Genomic DNA, 19,880 nt, shown 5'->3' with positions numbered 1-19,880 from the left:
CCAGCATTAAAGAGGACAGGCGGAGAGGGCAGAAAGGTAAAAACAAAAGCCTCAGGCAATGTACAGGTAATTATTATTTTATGAAACACCTTGTTCAGTTATACATGAGTACTGGGTTGCAAATTAAAATACAGTCCGTCCTGTGCCCTCCTCAGCCACGTCCTGACTTGTTCAGCTCTTTGAACACATTCCTCCTGACCTCTAGGCTGTGGTGCATGCTGCAGCTTCTGCCTAAAAATCCCGTTCCAAGATCCCAAGTCACAAACACAAATATACTTTCTCAAGTTTCAGCTTAAGGGTTTCCTTTTCTAGGGAACCTACTAGGCTCTTTCTAATTTGAGTTAGGCGATACGGCCATAGCTTCCTTATTGTACTACTTAAATATTGTATTCTAACTGCCCTATAGCACCTAACACACCTCAATTTCTGTAAGGTATGGACTATTAACACAGCACCTCTGATACTATTTCAAATACAGCCTCAAAAATACCTGGTGAAACTGTAACAATGCATCATTAGAACACAATCACTGTAAGCAGAGATATTACTTAAAAGGTAATTAAAAGTTATGGGAATTTTGACTGGGAAGCAAGCAATCATGTAAGGCTGAAAGTGATCAAAAAAAGAGATAAGCTGAGCCAAATTATTGAAATATTTCAAAAAATTCAAATATTTAGTAGAGAAAATGGAGAGATAATTTTAGAGAATGGTATGAGAACTATAATAAAAAAGCAAAAATAGAAGTATGTTTATGAAAGCTTTAATTACACCAGATTGGGAAACAAGCTCAGAAAAGTATGGTACGTAGAAGGAAACCTGATATGTAGAATCTAAATTTCCAAGATTCCTGGAAAACACATTAGGATGCGACTGAAATGTATGAGACTGAGACAAGTGACCTGGTTTTCAAACTGTCAGCTAGAGAATGAGATGATCTAAGGCTCTGTAAGAGTCAGATTTTATGGGAAGGAGTAGAAGACCAGATAGTTAAGATTCAGGGACAGACAACAAAATAGTAGCTTGATCTATGGTAACTATTGTGGAGATAGGTGGTTAGATTTGAGATATATTAAGAAGAAAAACAGATTTGCTGAAATCAAAGAAGAATCAAATCTCATTTTGGCCTTGACAAATGAAAAGATGCCAGTGACTTCTACTAAAATGGAGAGGGTTTTGGGAGGTGGTGGAAGTCAAGAGTTTAGTTCATAATCAGGCAACGTACAGCTGGCTTCAGGTGGAAATAACAGATTTTCCTGATTTGCTTAACGTTTCATCTGTTTAGTTCTTATTTTTCCAACTAGACTGTAAGCTCCTTGAATACTGTTCAGATCTCCATAGCATCATCCATAAAACCTTATGTGAAAAAGGGGGTAAAAAAAAATTTGATAAAGAGTTCTTGGGAAGTTACTATGTATATTCTCTAATACTAATCATTCAATCATTCTCCCAATTTCAAAACAAATGTGCTTCCCTTAACTTTAAAAAAAAGTTTGCTCAATGAATACGCTAATTTTTGAACGTCAAATAAATATGCTGTTTGAAGAATAACGGTAAGTTGTTAAGGTAAATGGATAATGCTCCCCCCCCCCCCCCAAATTCAATAAAAATGACATGGATAAAAGGAAAACAGAAATGAGATGACTGAAACTCGGAAGCCTAAATGGTGATTCAATCACACTCCGCATCTAATATGAAAGGTACTTTTTAAGTCAGTAGAAAGCTACTGTAAAGCTCATATTAAAAAAACTTCGGTTTAATCATATATACATAATTATTAAAATAGGCCACTTGGGCAACTTTAATGGTTCCTTTATTACAGACAGGTGCTTAGTATACAAATCAAAGGAACAACTGCCAGCTGAGACAAAAGACTAAACCAAATCACTCTCGAAACTTCTTCCACTTCCAGGATCCTAGGTTTCGTTCTCAAAGAGCTGCTAATCAGCAGAAATCTCCGCAGCCCACCGTAAAAGTAAAAAACCGGAGTTTGTGCCTATTTTAATACTAAAATGAAAGCTGGAAGGGTCTACATTCAAAATAGTGCTTGATAGTTTTATTCAACGCAAACCTGTATTAATGTATAAAACCGTTATTTTACAGTTCATCAGGCAAAGAACTTAAATGAAACTAACATTATCATAACGGAAAGGATAGCCAGAGATACTACGGGATATCCAATAAAGTTAATTCCGGACGGACCTTTAATATTTGGTTCCCAGTTCTCTGTCTTTCAAGCAAAGTATACTCTTGGCAAACTAAACCTCAACAGCTCCAGATAAGATGCACATGGCAAACGTTACCGCTATAGTATCCACCACAGGAGGCTTTAGTACTTGCACTTCACAAAGCACATACACCAGTTAAAAAAAAAAAAACAAAAAAAGTTTAAAAAAAAAGGGGAGGAGGAGCGGAAGGCTGGAAAAGAAACCTGTTCAGTTCCATCCTCCCCCTACTACCGAGTCACAGTTTACCTCTTGCCTCTCTGCTTCCTTGTTCTTCTGGCCTTGTTTCTTCGCGTACCATAAGCCGATTTCGCGGCCTTTCAGGTGCCCTGGATGTCGGCCTCGGCCGCCTCGACCACCCCCTCCGCCGCCGCCACCACCTCCAGAGCCTCGGCTCCCCCCATGGCCTCCTCCATGGTTGCCTCCATAGCTTCCTCCGTAACCCCCGCCGGAGCTGCGGGGGCCACCATCGCGGCCCCAGTTCTGATGGTAGTCATAGCTCATTGTCCCAGCAGACCTCAACTCGTGAGTACCTGCAACCGCTGGAAATGGCGACCGGAGCCGGAAACCGGTACGCGTCCACTTCCGCTTTGCTTCCGGCGCCCAGCGCAAGAGGGAGGGACATTGAACGTCACAAGCAGACGTTTCCGGTGACGTCAGAGGACGTCGGCCCGGGAGGTCCCGGGTTGGCTCAGGTGAAATGTGTGTTTTGCTCAGGGATGTTTGCCTTTGTACCTTTGGAGGGAAAGCCGGCAGGAGACTCAGGTTTTCTTTACCGAAGTCCAGCATATGAGGAGGCGGGTTTTGGGTTTTAGTTTATTCTCTTGGGAGTTTGCTTCCCAGTAGGCCCTGTGACCGTCGGTTGGCACAGTAAAAGAATCTGAGAGTCGAATGTTTTTCCCCCTAAAGTCTTTAAGAAATTAATTCCTTTTTTAATTTTTGAACTAGTGGCTATGGCATGAAAACAGCCTCGCACCTGTTTCAAATCTATGATTAAGTATAAGAACGTTCCTGCCTCTCTTAAAGGATTGTCGTTATTTATTACATTTATCTAAACGCATAAGATGAGCCTGCTTACCCAAATTCAGTGCAGAGCACTTAGGCAATTTAAATAAAACAGTAGTTGAGATTCCTATGTTCAGGTGAAGCTGTCTATTGCTGATTGAGCAGGCCCTTGAGTATCTTCCACGAGCTATTCTTGAATAATCAAGTGGCTTGGCCACACAGGTTTGCAAATTTCCCTGGGACTATCCGGTTCATTTGTACATATACTGATTTAAAGGTGCTGGAGATATTCACTGAACAAGACAAGTCTGGCATCAACTTTCATTTGCTTACAGTCTTTAAGAGAAGATAAAGGCAAAAGAAATGTATGTTTTGAGTTAAAGGAAAATGCCATATGAAGGGTTCAGAATACTTCTCTGTGGCAGAAAACATTATTTTGAACCGTAGCATTTGAATTCCTGAAATCTTTTAAATGCTTAAAAACACCGCCTCCCAGAAGAACTCAGAAGATCTTTATTGTCATAAATCCCTTCCTTGGGAATGTAATCAGAGAAGATGGACTAGATGAACTTTTGTCACTGGAGACTGCAAATCAGCATCACATCTAAAAAGACTTGGTAACAAAAATATCATATCTTCCATCTACTCTCATAAAAGCACATTTATCTTTTGTAAAAAACATTTGTTTTCCCATAAATAGATTTCTCCTCCTTTCCTTCCCTAAAAGATGGTACATAAGTGCCAAGTTCTAACCACTGCCTTGAGGCACAATTCTGTGAACTCCTGTAGATATGTGATTAAATCTGTTTTGTATGCGTGTGGGTGTGCTCACCTGTGTCTGACTCTTTGTGACCCCATGGACTGTAGCCCACCAGGCTCCTATGTCCATGAGATTTTCCAGACAAGAATACTGGACTGGATTTTCATTTCCTTCACTTGCTAATCCATCTTTTGTCAATTTAGTATGCCAAGTCCCAAAGAACTAAACATAGGAAGGTAAAGGAAGAAGTTTCCCCCCACCCACCAATAGCCGTGAGATGTTATAGCAAAAGCATATAATTTTGGAATCAAGTTAGTTCTTTCTAAAGAATGAGAGGGTAAGCAGTAAATTATTACAGGGTGATGGAATGTTGTACATGAAGAAAGATGATGAAAATGTTGGAGAGTGAGAAAATTCCACACTGAAATTTAAGAAATTGATGGTTAAGGCCAAAGTGATGGAAAGGAGCCTGGCCATAAAAGACCTTACATCTCACAGAAAGAATAATACATTGTAAGTCAGCAAAATATTATTTTGGCTGCTTTGAGTAGAAAGGAATGGAGAAGGCAAGAATGGATGTAGAGAGACTTAGGCTGTGATTTTGGGGAGACAGAATGGGATGACAGAGCAAGATGGAATATGGGAAGGACTGGAATTAAGAAATACTAATGGGAAAAAGATGGTCAAGATTTGGTAATTCACTGGATGTGGAGAATTAGAGGAAAGGGTCAGGTGACTCCCAAGTGGAAGATTTGAAAGATGATCCAATGGGGAGGTACTGTATCCTAAAATATAAAGAACATAGGATGAGGAAGATTTTGGTGGGGGGGAAGTTAGAGGGGGAGGCTTGAGTTAATATATATAAGTAATAATAGAGTTTGAGGCACCTATAAAACATATAAATTGATGTCTAGAAAGCAGTTGGTTATATGAGTTAAAAATGTAGAGAGAGAAGACTAAGAGTGTGTTTTGGGAGTTCTTAGCTAATATTAAAATTATAGGAATGAATAGTTCAAATAAATGTACCCATTGGGCACACTTGATGTACAAGTATGGGAATTTTTCAGTATAGGGCTAGATAGTCATTGGAGATGATAGGAACAAAAGAAGAAGGAAATAGTGTGGATTGTTTGAGATAGTGCTTCAAATAACACCAGAGAGCTTGCTCTCTCTTTCCTCAGAAGGAAGACCATGTGAGGACAGACGCTGTCTACAAGCCAAGAAGAGAGCTCTTACCAAGAACCAAATCAGTTAACACCTTGATCTTTGACTTGCATCTCTGATGAAATATTACCTTAATCAGTGAATGCTTTCCTCACTAAAATATTTGAAAACAACACTTCTTCTGTCATTATTCCTTTATTCTAATTTTTAAAATTACATCTGGTGCCTATTTTATGTCAAAATACTTAGCATTACCTGAGATATATGCATATATACATATGTATGTGAAGCACTGTATATGACCTGTATAAGAGCTGTATATGACCAATGTACATGTATGTAGTGAAGAGCTTAATCCTATCCAAAGAGAGCCCTGACCTTTGCTCTTTTGGGGAGGTAACTAAGTACTTGGAATGTTTACATGATAGAAGTGGCTTTGTCTGAGGTCCTTAGATCAGCCAGGTAGTAAAAATGTGACTTAGTGTAGTAACTTTGAGTTATTCTTTCCATATAAGCTTGACCTCTTGAGGAGCTGGAAACAGATCAGTCTTGTGAGCAGTCACCCATGTTTGCCTACTCCCACCATGATGAAGCCCCATTAAAGCGTGCACAGCAGGATTCATTTCTTATTGGCAATATTCCAGTGTGTGGTCACACACCGATGCTAGGGAAGTAATGCAGTTCGTGACTCCTCAGGGAAAGGAAAACAGAGGCTCCACACTTAGGCCTGTTTTCTGGATTCTGCTGTATGTGCTTATTCTCTTGACTGGCTGTGATCTGTACCCTTTCCTTGTAACATACCATACCCGTGACTACACAACGTTCAAGGAGGTCTGTGAGTTCTTTTAGTGAATTACTAAAATTGATAGTGGTTTGAGGAACACCAGAACTCACACATGATGTCAGATGTGAGGAAAGTCTTTACAGCCGAAACTAACACAACATTGTAAAGCAACTGTACTCCCCAAGAAAAAAAGAAGTCAAAGAAGTCTGTGTACTCACAGTCTACTCACAGTATATATGTGTATACACACACATATTTTTTTTGGTTTTGTTTGCAGTTATAAACCTATGTACCTAGAATAATTTTTAGCATGAAATAGGCATTCACTAAATATTATGATGAAGACATGAATGAAAGTGGCTGAATAGTATAAGAAATTAAGAGGAAATGTATTTATCTATTCAGTACTACAGAACTACATTGAGAAAAAACTTCCAAATAAGGCATTACCAAGCCTTTTAAAAATTATGTTCTAATTAATACTGTGATATTTGCTGTCTTTAAAATGGTTGCCTCTGTCAGTCGTAACTCTTGGAAATCTTTGGGATTATGTAATATGCTTTTATATTATTGGGAAATCTTAGGGATTATGTCTTTTCAGTTTATAGGAGTCACCACCAGGTGGTGATATTTTTATTAAGTAAACAGTTTTTGTCTTCAGCTATATCAATCTGTGGAGAAAAGAGATAAACTATATGAAATAGAGCATTTATTGATAATAAGAACAATATAACAATGCAAAGGTAAGATATTTAAACATAGCACAAAATATCTGTAAGGATATGTCCTATAGCAGAACATATTTTTACAATCACAATCACATTAAAGAGTAAGCAGATTTTATACTGGTGTAGTCGAACTTTCCCCTCTCTTAACAGGGATTGATAGGAGCCGTTCATGCTTTGGCATAGGCACCTGTAGATTTTTCTTGAGATCCACTTCCTGTTGCCTTGGAGTTTGAAGTGTTACAGGTTACCAACGTGATGCTGATTAGTCTATGGCTTGAGGGTAAATAATCCTGGTATTGTATCAATACAACAGAGCTTTTAAGTGTATCCATCATATTGTTATTTCAACAACCAAAGACAATTAAATGGGAATATCCTAACTGTTTTTTTGTTTTGTTTTCAGTTCCCCCAGCATAGGCCCAAGTCCAGTGAAAAGAAAATGGCACACAGGAGGGAAAAGGGCTGTTACTGTCTTACAATCAAGTCCTTATGTTCTTTAAACCTTGATTTTCATCATCTCCTTTCCACTCAAAGTGCTGCAGTTATTAAGGAGCTGCCTTTATTATTTTCTTCATTTTTATTATTCTGTTTGTAATTTCCTTGCTGGTAGAAATTATACTGTAAGCAGCAAAATCACTTTTCTGTTTTATAAAGTTATACATCTAAATTTAATATATCAAAACCCATCTTTTACAAAGCATTATTAGAATATTCAACTTCTGCTTTTATAACAGGCATTTAACTCTGTTGATTTATACTGTCAGATTAATCTGGCCATTTGTCATATATTAAATTAACCCTCAAGTTTGATCTTAAAAAATATTATCTTAAATTAACTATATTTGTAATGAGAATACATCTGAATTTGAATTTATATGATATGTTTTATTTTAAGCTTTGTTTACAAACATTACTAGTGGCATTACATTTGCTTCCGAAGTTTAAATAAGGGTATATTGAGAAGTTAATGAAAGATAGGGAAAATCCATTGAGATAATTATTTTGAAAATGATTTCTTGGTAGCAAAAAAAAATAATCTAAAGATAAAACAATCTGAAGGATTATGTCAAGTAGTTTAGAATTCTGATTCAACATAATGAAATGGAAGCCAAAATAAATCATTTAAAAAAATAATTCTGTAAGTAATAACAAAGATACATGAGTAAAGTGAGAGTGTACAAAGTTTAAAACTGTAGAATGTCAATCTTAATAACTGAAAAACATTTAAGTAATACATTTAATATGTTTACACAAAGATCAGAATAAAGCAATTTAAAAAAAAAATCCCTTCTTAATTTTTGATATGTACATTACTATTATTCTAACAAGGTGATATCTGCATTTTTACAATGTAACACACTTAAAAATCTTGAAATATATACCTCACAATCAATAAATTATATTGAATTGTTTCTTTGCTTGAGGCACACACATCTTTGGGAAGGAAATGAAAAAGCACCTAAACTTGGAATATAGGTGAACTAAAATTTTCTATGCTTCAAGAGTGGCTGAGGAGGTTTGCCAAATCTGCAGCTTTAGAAACAAGACCCTTTAATTTGGACTTAGAGGATTTTTTCCTCTGCTCTACCCAGAATTTTGTTACTCTGCTTGGGTGTACCTCACAGAACTTAATCTTGGAGTGTTTTTTTCCTAGTTTCTGTTCAAATAAACAAAACACTTCTAGAAATGATAAGTATATATTTACAACCTTTTCCAATATGTCTAAGAGCTACTTCCAATTCTACTTCTAACATACAATATATTTATATTAAGAGCAGTCAACATACTGAAAAGATGAAAGGAGAACACTCATATTTAAGAGAGATTAAAAAATCAGTAAACAATTTGTACTTTATAGAAATGAAGGGAACAGCTAGGTACAGACTAGGGACATGCATGTTTCAGAGTTGGAAGCTTATTTGCTATTTTATGCAGGAATGTAGTTCCTAGAAATCAGTATGAAACTAAAGCAGTAACTGTAATAAGCTTGCTTTGCTAGCCACATTTAGGCAAGCCTCTTCACATACAACCCACTCCAGTACTCTTGCCTGGAAAATTCCATGGACGGAGGAGCCTGGTAGGCTACAGTCTACGGGGTCACAAAGAGTCGGACACGATGGAGCGACTTCTTTTTCTTTCTTTCTTCACATACAACTCAGAGTTTTGCTACATTCCTTCCATTCCCAAAATGTCATTTCCCCCTTGCAGTAAGGGCCAACATTATGTGTCAAAACACGCGCATGAGAACAATATTTTCAATGACTTTATACAATTTTCTGTTTACTCTGAGGTTGACAGATATGGGTGAAAACATTAGTAAACTAGACCAGGGTTTTGATTTAGAAAAGATTTTTAGAAATCGGATAAGAAACAGAACCTTTTAATTGCCACAGTGAGTGATCTATAAGTAACACATCAAAAGCACTTAAGTGTTTGCACTAGTTTCAGCTGTTTGTGCTAAAAATAATTAACTATTAAGTCTGTCAAGCTTATGTAAACCAACGAATAAAAAAGAAAATCAATAAGCCTCAGAACAAAGGTGTTAGTTTAGTCACTTGAAGTTGCAGCGCCATTCTTGCCTTTGTCAGGCGAAATGATCACTAGTCACCGTTGCTTTCTTCTCTTTTCCGGTAAGCTTTATTTAACAGCTGGATTTCCTCCTGGTAGCCAACAGTCTCGTGGCTCTGCCCTTTACTGTTCAGCCTATGTGCCTCCACAGTGTCTGGAATGGAGATGTTGATCTCACCATCGGGATTGGTGGTGGGTAAAAAGAGAGAATATGAGGCGGTTTCCCCTAACTCGCAGGAAACGAACCTGTTCTCCTTCCGCGAGTAGCGCAGGGAAGGCGATCTGACCTGCGTGGAGGACTGACTGATGTTGCTGATGATTGACACCGTGTCCAGGGCCTCTTCGTTATCACAGATTTCAAGAACCTCCAAGTGTATTTTCACGCTGGTGTCCGCAAACGTGGAGGAAGAATCCTCTGAGTTTGGTTCATGGCCAACACTTTTGGATCGGTAGACTTCTATTTTCTTGGAGGCTGGGGTTATTTTTTGCCCTTCTGCGCTCACCTCATAGGTGGACAGAGATAGGGTTTTCCCGGTCGGGGCTTGGAGAGACACGGTCCCCTGGAATGCGCACAAGGGGATGGCCAGAGCACCTCCGGAACGCTGGGGACACAGACAAAAATGGTTATTATTGGAAACTAGTGTCTGAGAGGGGGCCATTTCATTTTTCCATCTTTTTTTTTTCATGATAATGGTAACGTTTTTTCTGTTTCAGACTCATTTCCATAGAAACCTTTTACAGATACGGGATTGAAATTCTGTCCTCAAAGCTTTGCAGTTTAGTTTCTTCTAGGTCAAACAGGACATCTAAATGAGGGCAGTCAGAAACCTATTTTTGAGGATAAGGGATCTATTTCTACAGTTGAAAGCAAAGTGTGTGTACTGTGGCCAGCAGGAGTTGGGCAGAATAGAAGGATAAAGTCAAATGTATGCATACACTTTGGAATTGCTTTTATATTTTTGTTACATGTTCAGTTACATTAAAAACTTCTCATAGGTTGAGAGAAGTGCAAACTGTTATCTGAATGCACTTTCCCCCACTTTGTACGCCAGAGACAGTGACAATTGTGAAACTGTGGTTCAGATTAAATATAAAGAGTATTTCAACTGCGGATCTGAGCACACGGTCGAGGAACCAAATGTCACCAGAACTGTGTGGTACAGTGTGATTACTTTTCCACAGAAAAATCACAGTTGTTAAAGTAAACCCAGTAATAGAGAACTGCCTCACACCCCTACAAAACTTTACATTACATTTTAAAGTATTAAAATTTTGGTTTTAAACTGTACTCACCACTGAGAACTGCATAAGAAATAAAGACGAATTCTTCCAATAGTGTGTACTTTATATTGCTGATTCATGCCTTCATACTTTCCATTGACTTTTTTGATTACGTGTTCGTTACAGACAGTGACAGTGTTAGTCACTCAGTCGTGTCCAGCTCTTTGCAGCCCTAAGGACTGAAGCCCACCAGGCTCTTCTGTCCATGGAATTCTCCTGGCAAGAATACTGAACTGGGTTGTCATTCCCTTCTCCAGGGATCTTCCCAACCCAAACTTGGTCTCCTGCAGATTCTTGAACATCTGAGCCACCAGGGAAGCCCAGTTAGTTTCAGAAGAAGAGTAATATGCAAACTTCTAGAGCACTGGTTCTAAAAGCTAGATCTCCAGACCAGCATTATCAGCATCAGCTCATCACTTACAAGAAATGCTAGTTTTGAGTCTGACTCCAGGCCTACTGAAATAAAAACTCTAGGGGTGAGTTTCAGTAATCTGTATTTAGCAAGCCCTCCAGGCGATTCTGTCACATGGGTAAGAGTCACAACCCCTTGCTGTAACTAAAAAGATGTTGTTAGTCCAGAAGAAGGTGGGGTAAGGGGATGGTTAGCAGACACTTTATATATATATTTCTCCATCTATAGAGACTGGAATTACTCACTGGACTGGTTTAAACGTTTCTTTCACCAGGGGAATGGGCAAGAGGGCTCATAGCATTTTGTTAACTTAGGATGATTGCCCTTCCCAGTTTGCCTGTGGCTGTCTCAGTTCCAGCACTGAAATTCCTGCATCTAGGAAGCCTCTCAGTCCCAGGGAAACCAGGATAGTTGGTCACCCTATTTGCCATGGACCTATGAGTGGCTAGGCGAAGCCTAGGACCAGGGTCCTCTATTAAGACACTTCAGGGTGCCTTCATGTCACACCCACTGAATTTAGGGACCAAGTAAAATACAGTCTAGGACACGTGAGACACATCACTAGTCTTTCCCAGTTAAATACTAAGGAGAAGGCTTCAATTCCGCTTATCCATAAGGGAACCTGGGGACCTAAATTTAAGGCCTTGCACCCTAAAGGGTCATAAACTTTGAAAATTTACACCATAAAGTTAAGTTTGCCCTTCTACTGAGGCAAAGAAACAACTTTACCAACTTAACTTGTATAACTGAATCAGGAGAGACAGAGAAACAATACCTAAGTTCGTGCTGCAGCATAGCATCGTTAGAGTGGTGGCAGCTTTGGGTAAACTTTACTTATTATGTGTTCATCATTCGTTAAACATTTCTGAATACTGTCTGTAAGATTCTGGATTTTCACTACATGCATCCAAAAACCTCACATATGACTGAGTGGGAAAGATGTGTAAAAAATAAAAATTTCAGCTCTATCTATCCTAATAGAGCAAGGAGGCGGTGATCAAGACCATCCCCAAGAAAAAGAAATGCAAAAAGGCAAAATGGTTGTCTCAGGAGGCATTACAAATAGCCAAGAAAAAAGAAGAAGCTAACGGCAAAGGAGAAAAGCAAAGATACACCCATCTGATTGCAGAGTTTCAGTGAATAGCAAGGAGAGAAAAGAAAGCCTTCCTCAGTGATCAATACAAAGAAATAGAGGAAAACAATAGAATGGGAAAGACTCGAGATCTCTTCAAGAAAATTAGAGATACCAAGGGAACATTTCTTGCAAAGATGGGCACAATAATGGGCAGGAACAGTATCAACCTAACAGAAGCAGAAGATATTAAGAAAAGGTGGCAACAATACAAAACAAAAAAATACAATACAATACAAACTATACAAAACTATACAAAAAATATCCTAATGACCCAGATAACCATGATGGTGTGATCATGATCACTCACCTAGTGCCAAAGATCTTGGAGTGCGAAGTCAAATGGACCTTAGGAAGTATCACTATGAACAAAACTCCTGGAGGTAATGGAATTCCAGCTGAGCTATTTAAAAATCCCAAAAGATGATGCTGTTAAAGTGCTGCACTCAATATGCCAGCAAATTTGGAACACTCAGCAATGACCACAGGACTGGAAATGGTCAGTTTTCATTCCAATCCCAAAGAAAGGCAATGCCAAAGAATATTCAAACTACCACACAATTGCACTCACCTCACAGGCTAGAAAAGCAATGCTCAAAAATACTCCAAGCCAGGCTTCAACAGTACATGAACCGTGAACTTCCAGATGTTTAAGCTGGATTTAGAAAAGGTAAAGGAGGCAGAGATCAAGTTGCCAACATCTGTTAGATCATTGGAAAAGAAAGAGAATTCCAGATAAACATCTACTTCTGCTTCATTGACTACGCTAAAGCCTTTGACTGTGTGGATCACAACAAATGAGAAAATTCTGAAAAAGATGGGAATACCAAACCATCTTATTTGCCTCCTAGGAAATCTGCATGCACGTCAAGAAACAACAGTTAGAACTGGACATGGAACAATGGACTGATTCAAAATTGGGAAAGGAATACATCAAGGCTGTATATTGTCACCCTGCTTATTTAACTTGTATGCAGAGTACATCATGTGAAATGCTGGGCTAGAGGAAGCACAAGCTGGAATCAAGATTTCTGGGAGAAATATCAATAACCTCAGATAAGCAGGTGAAACAACTCTAATGGCAGAAAGCAAAGAAGAACTAAAGAGCCTCTTGATGAAAGTGAAAGAGGAGAGTGAAAAAGCTGGCTTAAAACTCAACATTCAAAAAACAAAGATCATGGACCATGGGATTCATGGCAAATAGATGCAGAAACAATGGAAACAATGACAGACTCTATTTTCTTGGGCTCCAAAATCACTGCAGATAGTGACTGCAGCAATGAAGTTAAATGACGATTGCTTCTTGGAAGGAAAGTTATGACAAATCTAGATGGCATAATAAAAAGCAAAGACATTACCTTCCCAACAAAGGTCTATCTAGTCAAAGCTATGGTTTTTCCAGTAGTCGTGTATGGATGTGAGAGTTGGACCATAAAGAAGGCTGAAGGCTGAAGAATTGATGCTTCCAAACTGTGGTGTTGAAGAAGACTCTTGAGAGTCCCTTGAACTGCAAGGAGATCAAACCAGTCAATTCTTAAGGAAATCAATCCTGAATACTCATTGGACGGACTGATGCTGAAGCTGAAGCTCCAATACTTTGGCCACCTGATGCAAAGAGCTGACTCATTAGAAAAAGACCGTGATGCTGGGAAAGATTGAAGGCAGGAGAAGGGGATCACAGAGGATGAGATGGTTGGATGGCATCACTGACTCAATGGACATGAGTTTGAGCAAACTCCAGGAGATGGTGAAGGACAGGGAGGCCTGGCGTGCTTCATTCCATGGGGTTGCAAAGAGTCAGACACGACTGAGCGACTGAACAACAATAGAGCTGGGACCTCTGATAGATTTTATGTAGGGGTGTCATGTGAAATTGATCTTAAGAATCAAGAAAAGATTGACAGTTTTTAAAGCCTTGCTGTCTGAGTAGTAAGTTGTGAGTTTAAGGGCCAACCTAAAAACTTTCCATCCTGAGAAAAATCCAGAAACTTATGTTTCTTTTCTAAATCAAAATTGACCAATACATTATTTAATCAGAAAATTTGGCTGTCATTTAATAATGTGAATTATATGTACAACCTTCTTTCTTCTGAGAGCTAGTTAACGTGACAGCAACCCTTCTTACATTATACTTTATCTCAAGGAAAAAAATCCCTACATCAGTACTCTAAAAATTGTTCCTAAGTTTTCTCATTAGCATGGTACATTCTATAAACAAATTCCTATGGAGTATGCTAGTTTAAAAAAGATGAGATGGGAAAACTAAGTTGTCAGTGCCCAGAAGTATTGGCATGTCTCTTAAAAAGAATTTTCACTGTGGAATCAACAGTGTAACTGTATTTTTATATGTACCGACTTGCATCACTGATGAGCAGTTAATATCAAAGCAAAAGCAAATATGGTATTTTTTTGCATCTGATTTTATACATCTAAATACTGCAGATTTCAATAGCTCCTCCATGCTAACCTTATTTTCAAATGAAAAAACAAGCTTTACTGAGTTATCAAATGACAACTCATTATCACTGGCATTTGAGAGCTGCATAGTGCCAGTTTAGCTAAGTATGAGGACTGGTTATTCTGAAATAGTACAGAGTCCCCAGTTACCAAAATTATTTTGTGAAATATCCCAAAGACTATGATTGAGAGTCACAGAAGTAAAAACACAGAGACAGATTATAAAGTAATATATCTGAGCATACCATATACTCATAATTCAAAATTGGAAGGTTAGTTTCAGGAAAATCATACTGTTACTTTAAGCTAATTCAGTAATTTAAATTTTACTGGTTATGAAAGTAATGTATAAGTTGTTTAGAGTTGTACATGAAGTACAAGGGTAAGGAGTTTACACTAAATTTTGTTTGCATGTCTTTAAGCAAAATCATAAAAATTTGATTTGATAATGAGGTTTATATAATTTTTTTCTTTTGTCTCTTATTCAAGTTAGAGAAACATTGCTCTAAGTGAGGGAAAATGGAACCTGAACTAATGGAGCAATAATAGAGATTCAAGGAGGGAGCTGAAATAATTTGAATAGAACAGCAGGATTTTCCACCTTTTTCAGGATATAGAAAGTGAAAAGTGAAAGTGAAAGTTGCTCGGTCGTGTGGACTCTTTGCAACCCCATGGACTATACAGTCCATGGAATTCTCCAGGCCAGAATACTGGAGTGGGTAGCCTTTCCCTTCTCCAGGGGATCTCCTCAACCCAGGGATTGGACCCAGGTCTCCTGCATTGCAGGCAGATGCTTTACCAGCTGAGCCGCAAGGGAAGCCCAAGGAGGACTATGGAAGAAGGACTCAAATGGAGAGAGATTCGAAGTAGGAGAACAGACTGATGTTCTACTAGGGCTCCACTAGCTGGCAGGTCTATAGCAATGGGACGAAGAGACTCTCTTAAGAGCCCATAGAATGCAGAGTACTGAAGCTTATAAACAATTGCATTTCCCTGTGAGTAGCTCTACAATAGACCCAGGCTGGAGTATTATGAAAATATGGGGAAAAAGCAGCTAACCAGGTGAAGTGAGGGAAAAGGAGGCCTGAAAAAAAAGTTCAAAATAAATAGGAGACAAAAGAAACAATGTTTCCATATGGGAAAACGCTATGTTTAAATATGACAATTTTCTTTTACTTTATTGATTTAATACAATTTAATAAAAATTCCAATGGAATACCAATGGACTTTTATTTTAGAGCATGAACAATTTCTTCTAAGATTTATCTCAAAGAGTAAATGCTTATGGATAACCAAGAAATTTGAAAGCAGACTAATGAGGGGACTTTGCAAACATAATATGAAGCTATGTAATTAACATAAGGTGTTAATAGCAAGATTTGATCAAGCAAGTCTGAGTCAAGAAACCACGCATAGTATGTCTTGAAGATGGCATTTCAAAATAAGGATTCAAGTGGGCCTTTACATAATATTGGCTATTCACTACAAAATGAAACCAGACTCCCTTTTCAATATGCAAAAATTATCTCTTGAATCTTAGTAATTCTTTAAAAATCTGAGTGAAGAAGATCTTTCCAAATCTGGAATGAAAATTAGAAATGACAAAGTCCAAGATGGACAGATTTGATTGCAGAATAATTAAAAATGTGCAGGGGGCCTCCCTGGTGGTCCAAGTCACTAAGACTCCAGACTCCCAATGCAGGGGGCTGAAAGTTTGATCCCTGGTCAGATAACTAGATCCCACATGCTGCAACTCGAACCCAGTGCAACCAAATAAATAGTAAATACATATATTTCAAAATGTCTGTGTAGAAGCATATGCTGAAAGCAATGGTGAAGACAATTGGTAGTCTTGGAGATAATATTTCTGTAGCACACATAAGATAAAATTTGATAGTCATAAATATGACCTGATTTGGAAATAGAATCTTTGTTGTTGTTGTTTAGTTGCGAAGTCCTGTCTGACTCTTTTGTGACCCGGCAATGGCAACCCACTCCAGTACTCTTGCCTGGAAAATCCCATGGATGGTGGAGCCTGGTAGGCTGCAGTCCATCGGGTCACTACGAGTCAGACATGACTGAGCGACTTCACTTTAACTTTTCACTTTCACATATTGGAGAAGGAAATGGCAACCCACTCCAGGGTTCTTGCCTTGAGAATCCCAGGGACGGGGGAGCCTGGTGGGCTACCGTCTATGGGGTTGCAAGGGTCAAACACGACTGAAGTGACTTAGCAGCAGTAGCAGCAGTAGACTGTAGCCAGCCAAGCTCCTCTGTCTGGATTCCCCAGGCAAGAATACTGGAGTGGGTGGCCATTACCGTCTCCAGGGGATCTTCCCCACTCAGCGATTGAACCTATGTCTGCCGCATCGCAGGCGGATCCTTTTCCACTGAGCCACGAGGGAAGCCTAGCATCATTGTAGATGTTCTCAAATTAGGATGAAGTCATACTGGATTAGAGTAAGCCTCAATCCCAAGATTTTGGATATAGACTCACATAGACAAGGTGAACATGTAAAGGATACAGCATTTGGAGTTACGCTATCATAAACCAAGACAGAATCCTCCTCTAGAGCCTCAGAGGGGCATAGAAATCTGAGTCAATAGATTTCTGTTGTTTTAAGCTATCTAAGTTTGTGATAACTTGTTACAGCTGCCTAGAAAACTAATACAATATTTTCTGCAAAGAAGCATAAAAATGAATATGCATATAAACATTTTGCAAAGTTGTACAACTGCCTATTTTCCTGTGGAGACTGGAACTGTGACATGTCTGTCAAATCCACATAGAATGTAATCTCTTCAAGGGAAAGGAACATTTCCTTGTTGATCTTGATTTTCTCTGCTATCTCAAACAGTGGCTAGCACATGACAACCCCTCAAAAAATATTTGTTGAGTGAATAAATGTTTCCACGAATGAATGAATCTGCAGCATTGACTTTGTAGGGTTTTTAGATTCCATATCTTTTCTTTCTTTTTATTAAATTAAGTATAGTTGATTTACAATGTTGTGTTAATTTCTGCTGTGCAGCAAAGTGGTTCAGATATATATACATAACATTCTTTTAAAAATTCTTTCCTATTATGGTTTATCATCGCATATTGAATATAGTTTCCTGTCCTATACACTACTGCTTTGTTTATCTTGACTTTCTAAAGCACAAAACATAAGATCACCTTTAAAAAATTCAGGTTTCCCTTGCTGTCTGAAAGTAGACAGCTTATGAACCCTTTCATAAGCTGAAGTGGTGTAAAGTGAAGAAGCAATTCCTCTAAGACACGTCTTCCCAATAGATACACAAAATAAACTGAGATAAAGCACAGATGCTCACAGACACGGTTCAAAGCTATGGCAGCTGGATGCTGAGATGCTGAGTATGTTTTCCAGAGAAGGAGCTAAGTGGGGCCATTCTCGCAGCTCTGGGTGTGTGCTGCTCCTATAAAGGCTTGTTGCAAACAAACACTGAATGTTATTTTCATTTTTTGCCTTTCTTATTAAAATAAAAAATCCTCTTCGGATTTCTTTCAGTTAGTGAAAAAAGGTGCTAGTGTAGGTCTCTCATAAAAGTGAAGTGGAACACAGTGAATTTTTGAAAAGCAGGGGATACCTGCATTACCATTTAAAATGTATCTATTTTTATTTTAACAGTCTTATACAATAAATAATGATAGTTACAAGTGCATCAGAAGGTCGTGTTAGAACATACTCTTTTTAAAAATCAAACAGAATATTGAGGGACTGAATTTCTATGTGAAAGTTTATTGCATGATAAAAAATGATAGATTCAGAGAACATAAACCTACTCATTTCGTAGTCTCTGCTTTCTTTTCATTTAAAAGTCTATGAATTAGCATATGCTGTCAGGATTAATGATAATCCATTATTTCTGTATTCCTGAGCGTAGGTGGCTGGGAGCTCTTTTATCTGAAAATGAAAAGCAGCCTCCTCAGAAATGCTTCAGGAGGAGTCATCATGTCATGTAAACACATTGGCACAAATAATCTGCTGTGATAATTGATTCAGACTAACTGACCTTGAGCATAATGAACTTTTTATTTCTTCACTGTAAGCCTCTAGGTGAATCCAGGGTGAAATTATAATATAAAAGAGTTGCTCTAAAACACCTCTCCTAACAGGTGAGGTTTCTGTTGATTATCTGAGTTGTTCAATTTATGAAAGCTGTATTACAACGCATAGGATCACAGGGCTCATAAGAGAGCATTTTGTAAAAGGAGAACTGCCAGCCAGAGTGGTGAACTATCTGCCCAGGGTCATGCAGGTAATGGTAGCAGGATTGGCAGCAGGACTCGGGTGGCTTGACTTTGAGTTTAATGCTCTTCCCACTGCACCAATGTTGCCACTTGAAAGAAATCTGCTTTAGCCGGAAGTGGCGAATCATGGATTTTCTGCCCTAGAAGCTAGAATTCTATCACGAACTCACACACAATCCAAGTAGCTGACAATTTGAATCCAAATTAAAATTATACAGATGATCCTGAGGTGATTTATGTGAATTTTAGGCATTTCAAAGTACAGACACTGAGGAATTAAGCAGTGTATCAAAGAGAGCTTGGAGAAGAAGATACAGGGACACTTAAGTAAATAGCAGGGAGAGTGAAAACTTTGTAAGAAAAATAACAAACTATACTTTTAATAATTTACGTTTGGAAATTTATTTAAAACTATGTGATTGATATATTTTCATATATTCAAGTTCCCAAATATTTCTTGTGTCATCCCGTCACCTTCACTTAAATCTTTAATAAACTGAAATGAAGAAGACGCGTGAATTGTTCAAAGGAAAGAGTAAGAGTGAGAAAACAGGGCCTCTATTCTCCTACTATGTGGTACGGAAAGTGTTAGGTATTTTAGCATATTCCACCTTCAATTCTCACAGACCTTTGAGCTATAAATTAAGATTTGTCTTTATGGTGATGAAGAGTCTCACAACTGAGTAACAGATTTGGCACTGATAATCACCATAACAAATATTTATTGATCTGCCGAGCACAGCCCATATATTAAACTTCTTACTAAAGCATTTTATATATTTTTTCTTATTTAATTTTCACATCAACCTTTTAAAATAGAGACACTCATCATCCTAATTTTATAGATGACACAACTGAATCATGGGGCAATAACTCCAGTTAGGAAATGTGTGTGTGCCTGAATCACTCTGTCGTGCCTGAATCACTCAGTCGTGCCTGACTCTTTGTGACCCCATAGACTGCAGCCCGCCAGGCTCCTCTGTCCTGGGATTCTCCAGGCAAGAATACTGGAGCAGGTTGCCCTGTCCTTCTCCAGTGGGTCTTCTCTGACGCAGGGATCGAACCTGGGTCTCCTGCATTGCAGGCAGATTCTT

General features: G+C 38.4%; 2 protein-coding genes across 3 annotated transcripts in view; both read right to left on the bottom strand.

Moving 5' to 3' along the window:
* The window catches only part of DHX36 (DEAH-box helicase 36), a 43,364-nt gene extending 40,543 nt beyond the window's left edge, over positions 1 to 2,821 (bottom strand). The window contains exon 1 of the mRNA XM_020879456.2: positions 2,472 to 2,821. Coding sequence (XP_020735115.2) covers positions 2,472 to 2,726 — 255 coding nt within the window. The 5' untranslated portion in view covers positions 2,727 to 2,821. The remainder of the gene's footprint in view (positions 1 to 2,471) is intronic.
* Positions 2,822 to 6,627: 3,806 nt separating this feature from the next.
* The window catches only part of GPR149 (G protein-coupled receptor 149), an 81,784-nt gene continuing 68,531 nt past the window's right edge, over positions 6,628 to 19,880 (bottom strand). For both annotated transcript variants that reach the window (XM_020879457.2, XM_070466559.1), the window contains exon 4: positions 6,628 to 9,833. In XM_020879457.2, the coding sequence (XP_020735116.2) occupies positions 9,264 to 9,833 (570 nt within the window). In that variant the 3' untranslated portion in view covers positions 6,628 to 9,263. The remainder of the gene's footprint in view (positions 9,834 to 19,880) is intronic.

This window comes from Odocoileus virginianus, chromosome 4 (genome assembly GCF_023699985.2).
Source record: "Odocoileus virginianus isolate 20LAN1187 ecotype Illinois chromosome 4, Ovbor_1.2, whole genome shotgun sequence".
Taxonomy (NCBI): Eukaryota; Metazoa; Chordata; class Mammalia; order Artiodactyla; family Cervidae; genus Odocoileus; species Odocoileus virginianus.
This window is presented reverse-complemented; position numbering and strand designations above follow the sequence as displayed.